This window comes from Ornithorhynchus anatinus, chromosome 18 (assembly GCF_004115215.2).
Source record: "Ornithorhynchus anatinus isolate Pmale09 chromosome 18, mOrnAna1.pri.v4, whole genome shotgun sequence".
NCBI lineage: Eukaryota > Metazoa > Chordata > Mammalia > Monotremata > Ornithorhynchidae > Ornithorhynchus > Ornithorhynchus anatinus.
Window position 1 is genome coordinate 28,154,814 of NC_041745.1, and position 20,319 is coordinate 28,175,132.

At 44.1% G+C, this 20,319-nt stretch overlaps 1 gene segment (V, D, J or C); it reads right to left on the minus strand.

The window, feature by feature from the left end:
* Positions 1 to 19,881, minus strand: part of LOC103171165 — a 45,723-nt gene extending 25,842 nt beyond the window's left edge. Inside the window, 2 exon segments of the V gene segment in view lie at positions 19,269 to 19,564; positions 19,787 to 19,881. Coding sequence covers positions 19,269 to 19,564; positions 19,787 to 19,874 — 384 coding nt within the window.
* Positions 19,882 to 20,319: the final 438 nt, after the last annotated feature.

Here is a 20,319-nt window from a genome sequence, read left to right on the forward strand (position 1 = left end):
TGAGACATATGATAAACTAGAACAGAGCAATGTGGTCTAGTGGATAGTGCATGGACCTGGGAGTCAGAGGGACTTGAATTCTAATCCAAGCTCCTCCGCTTGTCTGCTGTGTAACCTTGGACAATTCACTTAACTTCTCTGTGTCTCAGTTGCCTCATTTGTAAAATAAGATATTTCTCTCTGAGTCACAACTGGAGAAGTTCCAGTACTTTACCAGTCTAGACTATGGGAGGGAGAGCTGAGCAAAAGCATGTCCATTTAATTCCTAGCTTGGGCAGTGGCTAGCAAGTGGAAGGCAATCAGCTACAAGTCAAGGCTTCCCTATGCTGGGCAACAGTGGCACGGGAGAGAGTTGAGGATGGAGACTCAAGTTTCCTGAGTGGAAGAAGGCAATGGTAAATCACTTCCATATTTTTACTTAAGGAAACTCTTTCAATACACTACTAGAACAGTTACAGATGGAGGTGGGGCATACTGGGACAGATGTGTCCATGGCATCGCTATGGGTCAGAGACGACTCAACAGCATAAGACAAATGAGATATTAAGACTGTGAGCCTCATGTGGAACGTGGACTGTGTTCAACCTGATTAGCTCTTGTTTACCCTAGTGCTTAGTACAGTGCCTGGCATATAGTAAGCACTTGAGAAATACACTTTGATAGAGGGCAGAACCCTGAACATTAAACTTTCCCTTCCCTGCCATGGCTGGTCCCTCCAGGGCAGGTCTGAGGGTGCTATCCTGTGATGTGGAGGATTCCCCTCAAGGATGCACACCCTTCATCTCCACAGACTGAGTGGGGAGGGAGAGCCGCTGGGACAGCTGACCTCCCTGCCTCCTTACTCAAATCCATACTTCACTCTGCTGCCCTGATCATTTTTCGACAAAAACATTCAGTTCATGTTTTCCCACTCCTCAGGAACCTCCAGAGAGTGGTTGTCCATACCAGCACAACAGACATTCTTTAACATCGGCTTTAAAGCACTCAATCACTTTGCTCTTTCCTACCTCACCTCACTGCTTTCCTATTACAACTGAGCCCACAAACTTTGTGCCTCTAATGCCAACCTCTTCAGTGAAAGTGGATCTCCTCTATCTCGCCACTGACCTCTTGTCAGTGTTCTGCTTTTGGCCAGGAACACCTTCCCTCTACACATCTCACAGATAATTACTCCCCCTACCTCTAAGCAGCATGGCTTTGTGGAAAAAGCATGGGCTTGGGAGTCAGAGGACATGGGTTCTAATCCCAACTCCGCTATTTGTCTGCTGAGTCACCTTGGGCAAGCCTCTTCACTTCTCTGTGCCTCAGTTACCTCGTGTGAAATAAGTCCCACTTGGCACAACCTGATTACTTTGTATCTACCCCAGTGCTTGGCACATAGTAAGTGCTTAACATACCATAATTATTATTATTATAGGCACATGTCCAAAAGATTTTCCCTGATTAGGTCCTCATTTCCTTTTCTCCCACTCCTTTCTAAGTCACCCAGATTTTCTCACTTTATTCACCCTTCCCAGGGCCCCAAAGCACTTAGTTACATATCTGTAATTGTCTATTTATGCTAATATCTGTTTCCCTCTCTTGCCTGTAAGCTTGTTTGGGCAGGGAATGTGTCTTACAACTCTGTTATATTGTACTCTCCCAAGCAGTTAGTACAGTGATTTGCAGACAGAAAGCACTCAATAATTGATCGATTGATTAGGATCCTAGTTCTTCTGTCCAGGTAGCAGCGCCGACAGTAACTTGGGATGAAAATAACGTGCACCTGGCATTGGAGGGTGTTCAGGGTGCAGAATCCATTAGACAGAAAGGGCAGAAAGAAGAGTTTGAGTGTGTGGAGTGGATGGGGGAGGGTATTGTAAGCCTGGACATTAAACTGCCCCTTTCTTCACCAGGATGGTCCCTCCTGGACAGCTCTGGGGAAGTTGTAGTTATCATGTCTGCACTTTCCATGGGAGGGGGAGTAGCAGAGGGTTTCAGTCCCCAGAGCTGCCTATCTGGCCCCTTCCTTCCCCATTAGCCTGCAAACCCTTCATCTCCACAGTCCGAGACACTGCATCTGAGCAGCCCCACAGCAACTGCAGGGGGTAGGGGAGCAGCTGGGAAAGCCAAGCATCACTTTCAGCCACCCGGAGAAGGCTTTTGTACGGGGTTGGAGCATTGTGTGAGGGGTATTATATGTATGCTGACAGCAGTAGTCTGCAGCATCATCAGCTTCCACACCGTTGATGGGCAGAGTGAAATCTGTCCCAGACCCACTGCCACTAAACCAAGCCGGGACCCCAGAGACGAGGGTGGAGGCTTTGTAGATGAGAAGCTTGGGGGGGGGTGGTGACCAGGTTTCTGCTGGTACCAATTTAACCTGTTCCCATTACTACTGGTAGCAGAAGCACTGGTTTTGCAATTGATGGTGATTCTCCCTCCTGCAGATGCAGGTAGGGACTTTGGAGTCTGAGTGACTGCAGTGTCTCCCTTAGAACCTGAAATCACAAAAGCAAGATAAAAACAATAAGCATGTCAGTTAAGTGAATAGATCCTGTGATCAGGATAAAAGAGATTCTCCAAGATCTAGAAGATCCACATTTCCTTATAAATCAGAAGGCTATTAATGTTCAGCAGAAAAAGATCACTTAGTTATTTAACTACTAGATGAAGAGACTGGGAATTGGTTCCATTAGAATCTGAGGATTTTTAATGTATTTCCCAAATTCTCTCACCGGTGATCTAGAGCATCAGGAGCCAGAGGAACTGAGTCAGCGTCTCCATCTCGATCAGTCTGACCTTCTGTCTCTGACAGACAGCTGAAGTCAATGAAATGGAGTGTTTATAACCACTCTGAGCAGCAGGACCCATCTGGGCCGGTAGATATGCAAAGAAGGAGGTGGGGTGGGCTACGTGGTTGGGGATTAAAAGACCTTGAATGATCCTTCTAAGAGAACCAGGCTGCTCCTTAATATCTAACCACTGGCCTTGTTTTCTCAGCCTGGATCACTGCCGCTATAGAAGAGGTTACTCCTTTTTCTTAGAATTCTAGAGACCCCTTTTCCATGTCTTCCCCTTAGCCTGGAATTCCCTCCCCCTCCAAATACCCCACATCACCACTCTTTCCACCTTCAAAGAATTATTAATGTTATATCTTCTCCAAGAGACCTTCCCCAATAAGCCCTCTTTTCCCCAGCTCTCTCTCCCTCCTGCATTGTCTGGGCAATATGATCTGTGACTTTTGGACATTTGATATTCTCCCCACCACAGCTCCAGTCAGTCAATCAATTCTGTCTTCACTCCGAGACCACTAATTCCAAGGTCACCAATGACCTCTTTTCTAACAAATTTAACACTCTACTCTTATCTAATCCACTGAACCTCTTCACTGCCTAGTCTGATGCTAAACCCCTATTGTAGGATTGTCTAGATGCATAGATTGTGAGCCCCATTGACTGTGAGGGACTGTGTCCAACCTGATTATCTTGATCTACCCCAACACTTAGTACAGTGTCTGGCACATAGTATGTGCTTAATGAATACCATTAAAAAGTAGTCTGGATTAAGACTGTTCATTCCTTGGATTCTGAGGGAATAGAAAACAGGGACAAAGACTTAGTATTTTGGGGTTAGAGACTCTTTTCTATGTTTTTATAGATTGCATAGGATCAGAAAGAGCCAAGGAAACCAAGCAATAAACATTTTCTTTCAAATATTCAAATCAAGTTTTGCTAATTTAGAATTCATTAGAGAAAATAAGATCCCCAGTGGAATTGTGGGAGTCTTTTAACCATTTATTCTGGTGCAAATTAATCTTCGATTCTTTCTTTCATCAGGATCAGGAGTCTGTGTCCCCTAGGAGCTTGGTGTGGACTGCCATCTTGAGACATCAGACTGGCTTCATGAGTCGATCAGTCAATCCTATTTATTGAGCACTTACTGTGTGTAGAATACTCCTTTTTTTTTGCTCTTGGAAGAATACAAAACAATGGTAGACACCCTGCTACCTGCTCCCTGCTCACAACGAGCTTACAGTCTAAAGGGGGAGATAGGTATTTTATATAATTGTTATGCATATGTACAGAAATGCTGAAGGGCTGAGGATGGGGTAAACATGGGGTGCAAATCCAGGTGCAAGGGCAAAACGGGTGTGGGAGAAGAGGAAGTGAGGGCTTAGCTTTGGTGGTGGCCTCTCTGCCTCCAGCCTCTCCCCTCTTCAGTCAATATTCTAACCTTGCTGCATGGAATAATTTCCTATAGCATCACTCTAGACCAGACAGTCAATTGATTGGTCATATTCACTGAGCACTTACTGTGGGCTAAACACTGCACTCTACTAAGTGGTGCTGCGTTGTAGATAGTTCAGAGCAGCTGCAGGGGGAAGGGGGCCAGCTGGGAGAGCCGAGTGTCACCGATCAGCCAACCGGGGAGATTTTTGTACTGGGCTGGAGCACTGTGTGAGGTGTATAGCTCTGGCCACAGTAATAGTCTGCAACATCATCGGCTTCCACACCATTGATGGTCAGAGTGAAATCCGTCCCAGACCCGCTGCCACTGAACCGGGTTGGGACCCCAGGCAACAGGGTGGTGGCCTGCTTAATGATCAGCTTAGGAGCTTGTCCAGGTTTCTGCTGGTATCAGTATAAGTAGTTACTAACGCTCTCACTGGCTTTGCAGTTGATGGTGGCTTTCTCTCCTGGAGGCTTGGACAGGAATTCTGGAGTCTGAGTCAGCACTTTCTCTCCACTGACATCTGCAATGGGAAATAAATGAATGGTGAAGAGTTGTAACCTTTTCAAAGTGCCAGAAATGATAAGGAAATGATTGAAAAAGAGTGCGGGTATGAAAAAGCATTTGAATAGAGACAGACTACTGAAATTACACAGGAGATACAAATATACATTCACAGAACAATTACTAAGAAATTCTCAAAACCCATAAAGGAGGGCTCCCTTTCCCGATTTCATCTAATGACAATTCTTACCTGGGATCCAGAGAAGCAGGAGCCCGAGAAACTGGAATGGGGACACCATCTCGTTCTGCCTGAAGAGCTTGAGGCTGATGGTTCCTGTCCCAAGGAACAGCCACATTTATATCAACTTCGAGCAGCTGGGCCCGGGGTTTGGAGGGTGTACATGCAAAGTAGCCCGGTTGTGTATGGGTCGAAGTTGGGAACTTAAAGCTGCTGCTCTAGTTGGCTGGTCTCCACTGGGCCAGAACATGGGCATTGCCTGACAGCCTGCCCCAACCTGGGCAGTCCGTATCAGGTGGAGTTCAGCCCGCTCTAGTGATGAGCAGCAAAACCATCACTGAATCATCTGCTACATAGAGACAAACAGTATCCAATCTTCAGCCAGGTTAGCTAGACAAGGTATCCTCTCCTCCTCCTCCCTCTTCTTGTCCTCTTTCCTTTCAGTCAATTCATAATTTCTTAAATGGCTATAATGCATAAAATGTCATATTAGGCACTCTGTCATGTGCTCTGATAATTATAATTATGGTATTAATTAAGCCCTCATAAGTAGTAATGGTATTTATGGGGCAATCACTAAGGATATCACACTTTAAGTTATTAAGAAAGTATAACAGAAGCTGCACCCATGCACCATGCACCCATTCAACAACGAGTTTACCATCTGATAAGGGAGAAAGGCAGACAGGTATTTCTTTACAAGAAATTAAGAATCAATCATATTTATTGAGTGCTTACTGCATGCAGAACACTGTTCTTAGTGCTTGGGAGAGTACGGTATAACAGAATTGGTAGACACATTCCCTGCCCACAAGGAACTTGAAGTCTAGAGAGGGAGACAGATAAATTACAGATATGTATGGAAGTGCTGTGGAGCTGAGGGTGCGGTAAATGAAGTATGCAAATCCAAGTGCAATGGAGTGGTTGAAGAGGATATGAGAACTTAGTTGGGGAAGACTTCCTGGAGGAGATGTGACTTTATTTAGGCTTTGAACAGAGGGGAAGTGTTGATCTGTCCAATATGTGGGTGGAAGGAGTTCCAGGCCAGAGACAGGACATGAGCGAAACGTTGGTGATGAGATAGGCATGATCCAAGTACATTTAGTAGGTTGGCAAGGTAGGAGGGGGAAACTGATAGAGTGCTTATACGTCAATGGAAAGAAGTTTGTTTGATGCCTAAGCGGATGGGCAAACACTAGAGGTCCTTGAGGAGTAGGGAAACATGAAATAAATGGGTTTGAAGAAAAATCATCTGGGCTGAAGCGTGAAGTACAGATTAATTTGGGGAGAGACAGGAGACAGGGAGGGCAGCAAGGAGGTTGAAACAGGAATCGAGGCAGGATAGGATAAATGCTGCTTGGATTAATGATGAGAGCAGTTTGGATGGAGAGGAAAAGACAGATTTTATTGATATTGTACAGATTGAACTGACAGGATTTGGTGACCGAGTGAATATGCAGATTGAATGAGAGAGATGATTCAAAGATAATGCCAAGGTTGAGGGCTTGTGGGACAGGGAGGATGGTGGTGCTGCCTAGAGTGATGGGAAAATCAAGTGCAGTACAGGATTTTGGTGGGAGGATGAGGGGTTCTGTTTTGGACATGTTGTTTGAGGTGTCGGTGGGACATCCTAGTAGATATGTCCTGAAGGCAGCAGGAAATACAAGACTACAGAGAAGGAAAAAGATCAGGGAAAAAGTGAAATGCAACAGGTTTAATAAAAAGACTGAAAAGTGGGAGGCAGAATTCCCTAATGATAAGAGCACAAGATTGGGAGTCAGAATGCCCAAATTCTAATCCCAGCACTGATCCCTGACCCTCTATTTGACCCTGGGCAAGTCACTTATCTTGTCTGAACTTGAGTTTCCTCAACTACAAAATGGGGGGAAAAGACCTCCTCACTCTTCCACTTAGGTTGTTAATAATAATAAAAATGAGGATTTTGGCACTTGTTAAGCACTTACTATGTGCCAAGCACTGTTTCCTGGAGTAGAGACAAGTTAAGCAGGTTGGACAGAGTCACGGTGCTCAAACGCTTAATATCCACTTTACAGGTGACGTAACTGTGGCCCAGAGAAGTTAAGTGACTTGCCCGAGGTCACACAGCAGACATGTGGCAGAGCAGGGATTAGAACCCATTTTCTTCTGACTCCCAGGCCCATGCTCTATCCACTAGGCCATGATGTCCATAAAGGAACACTGGAACTGGATTAAGCATAAGTGGTCCAAGGCCAGATAAATTTGGAAATGAAAGATAAACTTTTAATTCAATGGAAATTTGACTACATTTCTGCATAATGGAATGAACCATTGAATTGTCTTACCAGAGTGACCATTTCTGATTGTATTTGATTTGACTTCACCCCAAAATAAAGGATTGTTTCCATAAACAATCTCACTAGGTTCTCTCACCTTAAACCAGGAAAGCAGGAGCCTAAGAAGCTGAGAATAAGGAAATATCTCAATTAATAGTTATTATAATCATCATGATGAGGAGAAGCAGCATGACCCAATGAATAGAGCCCATGTCTCTGAGCTGAGACAGGGACACCATCTCCATCTGTCTGACCTGCCCTAGGCTGACCCATCCATTTCCCAGCAACAATCTCATTTATACCTATTCTTTACAGCAGGGCCAGTGGTTTGGGGAGGGTAAATGCAAAGCATCAGGAGAAGAGGTGGGGTGGGGGTTGCATGGGTGTGTGGGTGTGATCAGAGCTTAAAGCTGCAGCGCTAATTGTCGGGTCTCTACTGGCCCAGATCATGAGCCACCCTGACAACATGTCCCAACCAGGACAGTCCCCATAAGGGGGTTTTCATCCCCCCTCTAATGATGAGCAGCAAAATTATTTAATTACCTACAATCTAGAGATACAGAAACAATACCCAATTTCATCCAAGTTAGCTGAACACTGTATTTCATTGTCCTCCCTCTTTTTATATCTTGTCCTTTCAGAAGAGTAATATTATTCACTACCATGCACAGAGAAATATTTTAAGCTCTAAACTGTGTGCCAGAGTAATTGTAATTATGCTATTTGTTAAGCTCTCAGAAGTAGTAATGATATTTACAGGGCAACTATCTAGCACACACAAAGTGTTAATAAGAAAGTGTAACAGAAGCTGAACCCATGCTCCAATTTGATTGGGAGTTTAAAATCTGATAGGGAGAAAGACAGACACTGAATTTTTTTAGAAGTAAGCCAAAGTGAGATGGAATCGGAGGAGGATATGAGGAGGGAAGGCAGGTCCTTCAGCTCTTCATGACCTTTAGAGAGCAGAGAACACTTCAGGAAGAAAAAAGACTTGCTTCATGCCAAATATCTGGATAAATACTCTTCTTTGGCTCTTCATGGATATGTTTTCCTTAGAGGAGTACATTGAAAGTAAAGGAGATATTGGCTTCATGCCAAATATCCAGTTTAATTATCTCCTTGTCTTCATGGCCTTTGTTCCCCTTAGAGGGAGGAGAGTACTTAAAGAAAAGGGTATATTGGCTTCATGCTAGATACCCAGTTTAATTCTGTCATTCTGATCTTCATGTCCTGTGTTTGTTTTAGAGAGCAGAGAATATTTAAAGGAGAAGAAAAGATTGGCTTCATGCTAAATATCTGGAAAAAGTCTCCCCTTCAAGTCTTCAAGGACATGTTTTCCTTAGAGGAGTATATTTAAAGAAAAGGAGATATTGGCTTTATGACAAATATCTAGTTAATATCTCCTTTACTTTCAATGTACTTCTCTAAGGAAAACATATCCACGAAGAACTGAAGGAGAGTATTTATCCAGATATTTGGCATGAAGCCAATCTTTTTTCTTCCCTAAATATTCTCTGATCTCCTTCATATCTGTTCTGTTCTCCTTTGAGGGAAGTGAATATTGGAAGAAAAGGGTATTTTGGCTTCATACCAAATATTCACTTTAATTCTCTCAGGTCTTCATGGCCTGTGTTTTCCTTAGGGAAGATAATATTGAAGAATAGGGTATATCGGCTTATGCCAAATGTCCAATTCTCTCTTTCAGGACTGTGTGAACTGTGTTGCTTAGAGTGCAGGGAATATTGAAGGAAGAAAGCTTCATGCCATCTATCTCTTTTAATTCCCTCTTTCTGGTATTTATGATCATGTTTCCCTTTGAGAAGAGTGTATTATTTTAAAAAGGATACATTGGCTTTATGACAAATACCCTCCTTCAGCATTTCATGGCCTGTGTTACCCTGGAGTGCAGATAATAGAGGAGACTCTCCTTTAGGTCTTCATGGCCTATGTTCTCCTTCGAGGGAACAGAGTATGTAAAGAAAAAGTATATCGGCTTCATGCCAAAAATACAATTTAATTCTCTCCTTCAGGTTTTCCTGGCCTGTGTTCTCCTTAGAGGAAAGAGAGTACTTCAATAAAAGGATATATCAGCATCATGTCAAATAGGTTTAAATCTCATTTTCATGTCCTCATGGCCTGTGTTCCCTACAGTGGGAAGAGAGATTTTAAGGAATGGGTATATTGGTTTTATGCCAAATGTCCAGTTTAATTCTCTCAGGTGTTCACTGTCTGTGTCCTTAGAATACAGGGAATATTTAAGGAAGGAAACATCATGAGAAACATCTCATTTAATTCTCTTTTTCAGTTTCTCATGGCCACATTTCCCTTTGAGAGTAGTATATATTTTTTTTTAAATGATGTATTTGTCTTATGGAAAGTTCCCTGTTTAGTTTTCTCCTTCAGATCTTCATGGCCTGTGTTCCTCTTAGAGTGTAGAGAATATTTAAAAAACAGGACAATGGCTTCATACCAGTTACAGTGTTAGTTTCCTTCAGGTCTTCATAGCCTTGTGTTTGCCTGAGGGAGGATAGTATTTAGAGAAAAGGATAAAGCAGCTTCATGCCCAATATCCAATTTCATTCTCTCTTTCATGTCTTTAAGACCTGTGTTCTCTTTTGAGGGAAGAGAGTGTTTAAAGCAAAGGGTATATTGGCTTCACGCCACATACCCAGTTTAATTCTCTCCTTCACATGTTCATAGCTTGTGTTACCCTTAGAAGGAAGAGAGTGTTTAAAGAAAAGGATATATTGGCTTAATGCCAAATATCTAATTTAATTGTCTCCTTCAGGTCTTTATTACTTTGTTCCTGAGAGCATGGGGAATATTTAATGAAGAAAACTTCATGCCAAATATCTTAATTTCTTTTTTCTGGTCCTCATAGCCTTGTTTCTCTTTGAGAGGACTATATTTTAATAAAAGGATATATTAGCTTTATGGCAAATTCCCTGTTTATTTCTCTCCTTCAGATCTTCACAGCCTATATTCCCCTTAGAGTATAGAGAATATTTACTGAAAAAGAGATTGGTTTCATACCATGTATATAGTTTATTTGTCTCCTTCAGGTCTTAATGGCCTGTGTTCTCCTTAGAGGGAAGAGAGTACTTAAAGAAACGGATATATCAGCTTCATGTCAAATATCCAGTTTAATTCTCTCCTTCAGGTCTTTGTGGCCTGTGTTCTCATTAGAAGGAAAAGAGTGGTTAAAGAAAAGGGTATATTGGCTTCATGCCAAATATCCAATTTAATTCTCTCAGGTCTTTATGACCTGTGTTCCCTAGTTTGCAAGGAATATTTAAGGAAGAAAACTTTATGCCAAATATCTTGTTCATTTCTCTTTCTGGTCCTCATAGCCATGTTTCCCTTTGAGCAGAGTATATTTTTATAAAAAGGATATACTGACTTTATGCCTAAAACCCTGTTAAATTCTCCCCTTCAGATCATCATAGCCTGTGTTCCCCTAGAGTGCAAAGAATATCTACAGGAAAGGAGATTGGCTTCATACCAGTTGTATTGTTTATTTCTCTCCTTCAGATCTCCATGGCCTTTGTTCTCCTTAGAGGGAAGAGAGTACTTAAAGAAAAGAGAGATTGGCTTCATGCCAAATATCCAGTTTAATTCTCCCCTTCACGTGTTCATAGCTTGTGTTTCCCTTAGAGGAAAAAGAGTATTTAAAGAAAAAGGTATATTGGCTACGTGACAAAAATCCAACCTAATTCTCTCTTTCAGGTGTCTATGGCCTTTATTCTTTAGAGTGCAGGAAAAATTTAAGAAAGAAAACTTGATGCCAAATATCTCATTTAATTCTCTCTTTCAGGTCTTCATGGCCATGTTACTTTCAGAGAGGAGGGTATTTAAAGGAAAGGATATATTGGTTTTATGCCAAATACCCTGTTTAATTCTCTCCTTCAGATTTTCCCAGCCTGTGTTCCTCGTAGAGTTCAGAGACTATTTAAAGGCAATTGCCTTCATACCAGTTGTCTCGTGTAATTTTCTCCTTCCAGTCTTCATGGCCTTTTTTTTCCCTAGAGGGAAGAGAGTACTTAAAAGGGTATCTCAGCTTCATGCCAAATATCCAGTGTAATTCTCTCCTTCAGCTCTTCATGGCCTGTGTTCTCCGTAGAGGTAAGTGAGTATTTAAAGAGAAGGATATATTGGTTTTATGCCAAATAGACTTCTTAATTATCTCCTTCCAATACATACAGCCTGTGTTCCCCTCAGAGGGAAGATAATACTTAAATAATAATGGTATTGTTAAGTGCTTACTATGTGCCAAGCACTGTTCTAAGCACTGGGGAAGACACAAGGTAATCAGGTTGTCCCACGTGGGGCTCACCGTCTTCATCCCCATTTTCCAGATGAGGGAACTGAGGCACCGAGAAGTGAAGTGACTTACCTAAAGTCACATAGCTGACAAGTGGCGGAGCCAGTATTAGAACCCACAACCCCTGACTCCCAAGCCCGGGATCTTTCCACCCAAGCCACGCTGCTTCTCTCACCCTGTTTGCTTCTTTGGCATGAAGCCAAGTCACCACACTATATTCCCTCTTCCTCTCTCTTTCAGCTCCTTTTCCTTTCAGTCAACTGATAGTATTTATTGAGTGCCTGCCATGTTCAGAGCACTTGGCAGAGTGAGCTAATAGTTTTAATTAGGGAGCAAATGAAGTACTCAGAATAGTAGTAGTGTTCATTGAGTGACTACTGAGTACAATATGCTATGTTAAATGTTCAGGAAAGTTCAACAGAAGCTAAACCTATGTTCCCTGTTCACAAAGAGTTGACATTGTAACAAAGGAGACAAGCAGACACTGGAATATTTACAGGTAGAAGGAAAAAGAGAGATGCATTGTGTTGTAACAAGAGCATGGTAAAGTGGAAAGCAATAGGATTTAGTGATAAGAGCGTGGAACTTGAGAGTCATGATACCCAGATTGCAGTCTTGACTCTGCTCATGGACCAGCTGTGTGATCTTGGATATATCACACTCTCTGACTTTCGTTTTTCTCCTCTGCACAATGAGGATTTAATAGCTGTTATATCTTCCTCTTTGGTTATGATTCACGGTCTGCGACCCCGGCAGCCTGGAGCATCTGCTGTAACTGGACCCTGACCCACAGACCTGACACCAAATCCCTCCTCTGGGACTTCAGTAGTCTCCAAATGCCATCAGAAGGAGCCAAGCTTGGCCTCGCTCTGCCTACCCAGTCTGTCCAACCAACTGGCAGTCTCAGGTTGGGGCTGTGAGCAAGACATGCTGGTCCTGCCTGGGTTCACAATTCAGTCGTGCAACACTGAGCAGACTGAACTGACTGCCCACTGTGTTGAAGCTGGAAGAAATTACAGGAGGAAGTAATTACTAAAGAGAATGATCCCAACTCTTTAGTTGAGACAGCAGGGTGATGACAACAATGCACTATTTAAGTGTGCACAATCAAAAGCAACGTATATAGAAGCTATAGAAAATATGTAGACTCTAGCCATAGTAGAAAATGTGTGTCTTCACAGAGGGAAACCAGTGTTGGGGGCACTGGGAGGAGATAACCAAATATACTAGAGCAACTGCTATGTCATAATTGTCCCCTTCCATTAGGGTGAGGACTGGAGAACTTGGTCAAGCCCTGATCCTTTAATCCTTGGACTTGGAACACAGTGTTCCCCACAGGGTCATAGGCTATGGGGAAACAGAGAGGAGATTTGATAGAGACCTGAGTTTCACTGCGTGAACAGGAAATGACCTAGGGCAAAGAACATCAGCCTGGGAGTTAGAGGACCTGAGTCCTAATCCTAGCTCCCCGCTTGCTTTTTGGGGAAGTCACTTAACTTCTCTGTGTCTCAGGTTCCTCAACTGTAAAATGTGGAAGAAATACCATTTTTCCTCCTCCTTAGTCTTTGAGCACCATGTGGGACAGAGACTGTGCCCCATCTGATTAATTTGTGTCTACCCCAGAACTTAGAACAGTGCTTGAGATTTTGTAAGTGTTTAACAAATATAATAATAATAATGATAGCCAATCAGGTGGACATGCTAAGTTCAGGGACCTTGTGGATTGGCCTAGTTGGGAATTGAACAATGTTCCAAAGTCTGTCCCTTTGGCACAGTAACAATCAAAGGTAAAGGTAGGGGGATCCTTAATGTTTGCTTCACCCTGAAAATATTTGGGGAAAATAGAATTCTCATCTGGAAAAGTGCTTTTAGGGATTTTGCGTGTCCAGTGCTAGCATGGATGGCACCTGGAGCTGGTCTCTCCAAGGCAGGGCTGTCCCTGTCTGAGCTACTCTGGCGCTGGAGAAGAGCAGAAAGGGTCAGTCTCCAGAGCTCTCAGCCCAGCCATTTCCCCACAAGCCTTCAAACCCTTCAACACCACAGAGCAAAAGATGCTGCCTCTGAGCAGCCCCACAGCAGCTGCAGGAAGAGGGAGAGCAACTGGGGCAGCCAAGTGCCACTGATCAGCTAGCCGGGGGAGGTTTTTGTATGGGGACGGAGCACTGTGTACCAGGCCAAAATAGACAGTAATAGTCTGCATCATCGTCAGCTTCCACACCACTGATTGTAAGAGTGAAATCCTTCCCAGACCCGCTGCCGCTGAACCGGGCCGGGACCCCGGTATGCCGGGTGGAGGCTTTGTAGATGAGCAGCTTGGGAGACTGTCCGGGTTTCTGCTGGTACCAGTGTAAGTAGTTGATCCCATCACTGTGGGTAATAGTCTTACTGGCTTGGCATTCCAAGGTGACCTTCTGACCTGGAGACGTGGCTAGAAAGACTGGAGACTGAGTCAGCACTGTCTGCCCACTGGAACCTAGAAGAAAAAGGGAGAGGTAAATGAATAATAATAATTAATAGTACTTATGGTATTTGGTAAGCGCTTACTATGTGCCAAGCACTGTTCTAAGCAGTGGGGTAGATGCAAAGTTATTAGTTTGGAGGCAGTCCCAATATCACATGAGGCTCACAATCTCTGTATGAGGGAAGAATATAGAACTGTGCCTTTAACTTTGAATAATTTCTATTTAATTTCCTGACACAGTGTCATTCCAAAGATGGAGTGAACATCCATGATCCTGTCCATTTCACAACATATTTGGCCTGAATTTCATGAAATTCACAGTCAGCTGCATCTAAAAAGTGATTTCCTCAGTGGATTCTTTGTCCAATTCTGAATCTTCTCTCACCTGAGACCCAGAGCATCAGGAGCCCAAAGAGCTGGGATGGAGACACCATCTCGATCCGTCTGACCTGGCCTAGGCTGACCGGTCTCTATCCCTGAGATGTGGCTTTTTTATAACCGTCTTGTGGCAGAGTAGGTCTCCAGGGAGAAAGGATGCAAAACAGCCAGTCACGTGGTGGTGTCAACATTTAAATGACGAGTTGATTTCGGCCAACTAATCTGCGCCTGTAGCTCTAAGCCACAGAAGGGGTCCGTGCATGAAGGGTTATGATGATTCCTCTTTAAGGCCCCTGCACACTCTCAACTCCTTCTCAAAACCAAATTTCTTTCAGCCATCCTCACTCTCAATCTGTCACCATGACTCCCACCAACCTCTAATTTATCTTTATTATTAGTAGTAATAGTGCTATTAAAATGGGGTTTCAATACCTGTACCCTCTCCTACTTAGACTGTGAGCCCCATATGAGACAGGGTCTGTGTCCAACCTCATCTTTATCTCCTCTATCATCTCTCTCTCTCTCTCTCTCTCTCTCTGAATTAGACATTTAGATAGCATTTGTACATTTCTCATCCCCCAGGTATGAGAAGACTCCTCTGTCTGGCTCAGAAGAAGAGACAAAATTTAGGTTGTCCCTTTCCAAAGACTTGGAGCTTCCTGCCTGGGCCAAGGACACTAGAGAGGGAGTGGGGAGTTTGCTAGAAGTGTATCTGAGGCCTCTGGCCATAACTGCTAAGGAACTGTAATGTCATGGTGGGGAATGGCCAATAGAAAGCCTGGATAGTGGCCCATTCAGATGCAGCCATGGATTGAGCAGGGAGGGCATTGAGTAATATGTTCTGACAGTCCATTCACCATTTTCTGCATTTTGTCCCACCTTAGGGAAAGCATCAGGAAGGTTCAGAGCAGATGTGGTGATAGTGCTGGTTATGTTTCAACAATAGGGAGGAGGAAGGGAAGAAAGGCTTACCTATTTCCTCCTCTGATAGCCAGGATACAAGTTGGTTCCTCCAGGTTTGTTTGGAATATTCTGGGAGGGGACTGACTGACTGACTGACAGTGCCTGGCACATAGAGCTTAACAAATACCACAAAATAAATAAAAGTGCTTACTATGTGCCAAGCGGTATTCTAAGCACTAGGATAGATACATGTTTATCAAGTTAGATGCAGTCCCTGTCCCATATGGGGCTCACAGTCTAAGTAGGAGAGAGGACAGGTATTGAATCCCCATTTTACAGGTGAGGAAATTGAGGTATAGAGAAGTTAAGTGATGCGCCCAAGGTCAAACAGGAAGGTACTGGTAGAACTGGGTTAGAACCCAGGTCTTCTGACTCCAGGCCTCTACTCTTGTCACGAGGCCATGCTGCTTCTAGTTGTTAGCACGGAACATGTATACCAACTCTGTTATATTTTACTCTCCCTACCACTTAGTACAGTGCTCTGCACACAGTAAACACTCAGTAAATACGCTTGATTGAGCTTTTGGACTGCTGCTGACAGCTTGTCTCCAATCAGAAAAGGCTGCAATATCAGTTTCCTACATAACTGTGTTTCCCTCTGGTGGTGGAGAGGTAAATCATAATTGAATAATTAGGGCAAGGGGCTAATGGTTCGTAGTTCTGCCAATAAGTACAGGAGCAATTGATGGAGTAATAAGGGAGCGTGGATATAGTTTGGGGTTTGGGAGACAGGCAGGAGAATATGACCAGGATCTCAGCTGGAGCATGCCATCCATCTTTCTTTCTCACTTGGTCTTCTGAAACTGAATTCCAGAAGCAATTGACATTGCTGTCTGTAGCCGAGTGGCTTAACCTCTCATTGTGGAAATTCTGGCATTGTTGCTCCAGAGAAAAAGTACTTTTGGTACTTGTTTAGCTCTTACTATGTGCTCTTAGTCAATCCTATTCATTTAGCACTTACTATGTGCAGAGCACTGTACTAAGCACTTGAGAGAGTAGAATATAACAACAAGCAGACACAAAGAGCTTACAGTCTAGAGGGGGTAGAAGGGGTTGGGAGAGGGAGAGAAGCACTGGAGCTTCCGGGGGCTGAACCGGGAGCAGCTAAAGCAGCATATGTGGAGCCCTAATTGGGGCAGTTGAAAAGACGTTGGAACCCAGGAGTGTGATCACCAGGAGAAAGTTGAAGTCATCAGAGACCTGTCCAAGAGGAGGGTGGAGGGGGCACCTCCCTATCTGAGGTAAGGTGGTGGGGCCAAGACCCAGGGTTCCAGACAGGGCCCAAGTAACATTTGCCTTCCCTCCCGCATACCCTGAACTAGGGCCCACCTCTCCTCCCTCCTTAATCGCAGCATCAGCTGTGGAGGCAAGCTCCGCTTGAGCTGAGGCACTGTGTGTCTGTGTGACTGCTGCAAAGTAGAAAGCAACTCTGGAGGATGTGGGAGGTGTGGGGGAAAGAAGGGCTAAATTTGGGTTACAGAAATGGGGAGAAAACCGCTTGGATTAGGGGAAAGCTACCAGGAAACTGGTCAAGGAGACAAGTGGGCAGGGGGAGAGATGACTTACTTGAGGTGATTGGATGTAAGGTCCACTAGAAGGTTTACAGACCCTGGGGTATATTAATTCAATCATATTTGAGTGCTTACTGTGTGCAGAACACTGTACTAAGCACTTGGAAAATACAATTTGGCAACAGATGTTAGTGCAGAAATTACCTCCCAATTGCACATATTAATGGTTGGCTGTAATCAGGGATTCTCCCAACATTCATTCATTCAATAGTATTTATTGAGCACTTACTATGTGCAGAGCACTGTACTAAGCACTTGGAATGTACAAATTGGCAACAGATAGAAACAGTCCCTGCCCTCTGATGGGCTTACAGTCTAATCGGGGGGGGGGGGGGGGGGGGGGGGGGGACAGACAGACAAGAACAATGGCAATAAATAGAATCAAGGGGAAGAACATATCATTAAAACAATAGCAAATAAACAGAATCAAGGTGATGTACATCTCATTAACAAAATAAATAGGGTAATGAAGATATACAGTTGAGCGGATGAGTACAGTGCTGAGGGGATGGGACGGAAGAGGGGGAGGAGCAGAGGGAAAGGGGGGAGAAGAGGGTTTAGCTGCTGAGAGGTGAAGGTGGGGTAGAGGGAGTAGAGGGAGAAGGGGAGCTCAGTCTGGGAAGGCCTCTTGGAGGAGGTGAGTTTTAAGTAGGGTTTTGAAGAGGGGAAGAGAATTAGTTTGGCGGAGGTGAGGAGGGAAAGCGTTCCAGGACTGCGGGAGGACGTGGCCCAGGGGTTGGCGGTGGGATAGGCGAGAACGGGACGGTGAGGAGATGGGCGGCAGAGGAGCGGAGTGGGCAGTAGAGAGAAGGGAGGAGAGTTAGGAAGGGGCAAGGTGATGGAGAGCCTTGAAGCCTAGAGTGAGAAGTTTTTGTTTTGTGCGGAGGTTGATAGGCAACCACTGGAGATTCTTAAGAAGGGGAGTGACATGCCCAGAGCGTTTCTGCAGGAAGATGAGCTGGGCAGCAGAGTGAAGAATAGACTGGAGCTGGGAGAGAGAGGAGGAAGGGAGATCAGAGAGTAGGCTGACACAGTAATCTAGCCGGGATATTACAAGAGCCTGTAGCAGTAAGATAGCCGTTTGGGTGGAGAGGAACACCATCCCCATGATACAAGCACTCTAGGCTTACCATCTGCAGCACTGGATATTTTTACTCATATATCTGGCCGCTCAAGCCTTCCTTCTGAATGCTATAGGTAAGAAATTCCCTCATTGATCTGTCCTCCCTGAACTAAGATTACGTGATCAAAAATGAATGGTTCTTGCAAGTTGCTCTGCACAAACTTAAATTTTCAAGGTAGAAAAGAGATCCCTGCACAGTCAACTAAAGAAGTTTATTAAACTATGCAAAGAACTTAGAAATGAATGATACAGCTGCCAATGAGTTAATTACCCCTCCTTTGTGGTTCAGTAGAGACCTCATCAAACAGCTTCCCCAAAGGCAGGAGAAGATATAAGATGCTATAGCAGGTCAGGTGATGGGGCTGGAGATTTGGGAGTCATCTTTAGCAGCTGAAAGCATGTGGCCAGGTGAAGTCTTTGAGAGAGTGAGTGGAGACCAAGGTGAATGGAGGAGCCCAAACAGAGCATCATGAGATAGCACAGCAAAATGGTGAATTAAGAAGAGCTCACAAAAGAGGCAAAGGATGGATAAAGACACTGGATGAGGAGTTTTTTATTTTTTTTATTATGTTACCTCCACTAAAATAGTAAGTACACTTAAAATAACTATTTCTAAATATTAAGGAAAGGATCATAAGTGAAATAAAGGCCAGAAAGCACTTGCAGGGAGATCTTCGTCAATGGCAGCAAAGCTACCAAAAGGTCAGTGAGGATCAGGGCAGAGATGAGAGCATTTCATTTACCAGAAAGAGGCGATTGGAGATAAATGGAGGAAAGTGTCTTCTAATTCTGTTGTAGTGTACTCTCCCAAGTGCTTAGTACAGTGCTTTGCATATAGCAAGCACTCAAAATACCATTGATTGTGGAACATAGAATAAAGGCTGTGGACACTGCTGGCTGGGGAAGACCCTTTTCCATTAGAATGATTGACACCCAGCTGAGTCACTGCCATGACAAGGAAATGGGTGACTATTACATGAGGCACATTTAGGCAAAGAGGGGAAATGGTGGGAGGTCTGAGGGGCAGGGAACAAGGGACACAGGAATACCGATCACAGAGAAAGCCTTGAACCAAGCTGACCCTGTTCTGCAACTGAGACTTAGCAGGAAACAGCTGTTCATTTGAGCTGAAGTGACTGAACTGCCTGGGGAGGTTTTTGTATGGGGATGGAGTACTGTGTGAGGCCAGCTGTTACTCTGCTGACAGTAATAGTCTGCAGCATCACCAGCTTCCACACTATTGATGCTGAGAGTGAAATCTGTCCCAGAACCACTGCCACTGAACCGGGCCGGGATCCCAGGCATCAGGGTGGTGACCTGCTTAATGATCAGCTTAGGGGCTTGTCCAGGTTTCTGCTGGTACCAGTGCAGATAACTACTAACACTGGAACTGGCTTTACATTTGATGGTGGCTGACTCTCCTGGAGCCTTGGCCAAAGATTCCGGAGTTTGGGTCAGTACAATCTGCCCTCTCGACTCTGAAATGAAAGCAAGCAAATATAGACTTGATTTTGTAAGTAAGGTTAAACGAGTAAAATAGTAACAGTGTTGTATATCCAACCCCACATAAGCTGAGATAATGAGTGAAAGGGAACTGCAAACAAACAACAGGTTTGTGAATATCACAGGAAAAGCTTCAGTTTCCAGTAGGCTGTGAATGAGAATTCACTTCCCCATTTTTCCCTAAAGACGTTACCTACCCGGGATCCAGAGGAGCAGAAGCCCGAGGAGCTGGGACGGGGTCACCATCTCGATATGCCTGACCTGATCGAAGCTGAGCAGTCCCATCCCCAGCAACAGCCGCCTTTATACCAGCTCTGAGTAGCAGAGTCCAGGGTTTGGAGAGTGAAAATGCAAAGCAGCTGGGGTGTGAGTGCAAAACATCAGAGCTTAAAGCTGTAGACCTCCTGGTTGGTTTCCACTGGCCCGGAACATGTATAGCTCCTACCACTTTGTCCTCAATCAAAAAAGACTGCAAATTCAGCATTGGGTGAAGTCTGGCTCCCTTTGTTGGTGAAAGAGAATATTATCATTTAATAACTAGATTTCTAGAAAGACACAAAAATCCTGTGATTTTCACAAAGCCAGGTAGACATCATAATTTTACTCCCTTCTCTCTTTCCCTTTTCCTTACAACCAACCCAGTCTATTCACTACTTACTGTGGGCAGAGCATTATCTTTGAGATTTGGAAAGTGATATAATCAATAAAATTATGGTGCTTTTCAAGTTTT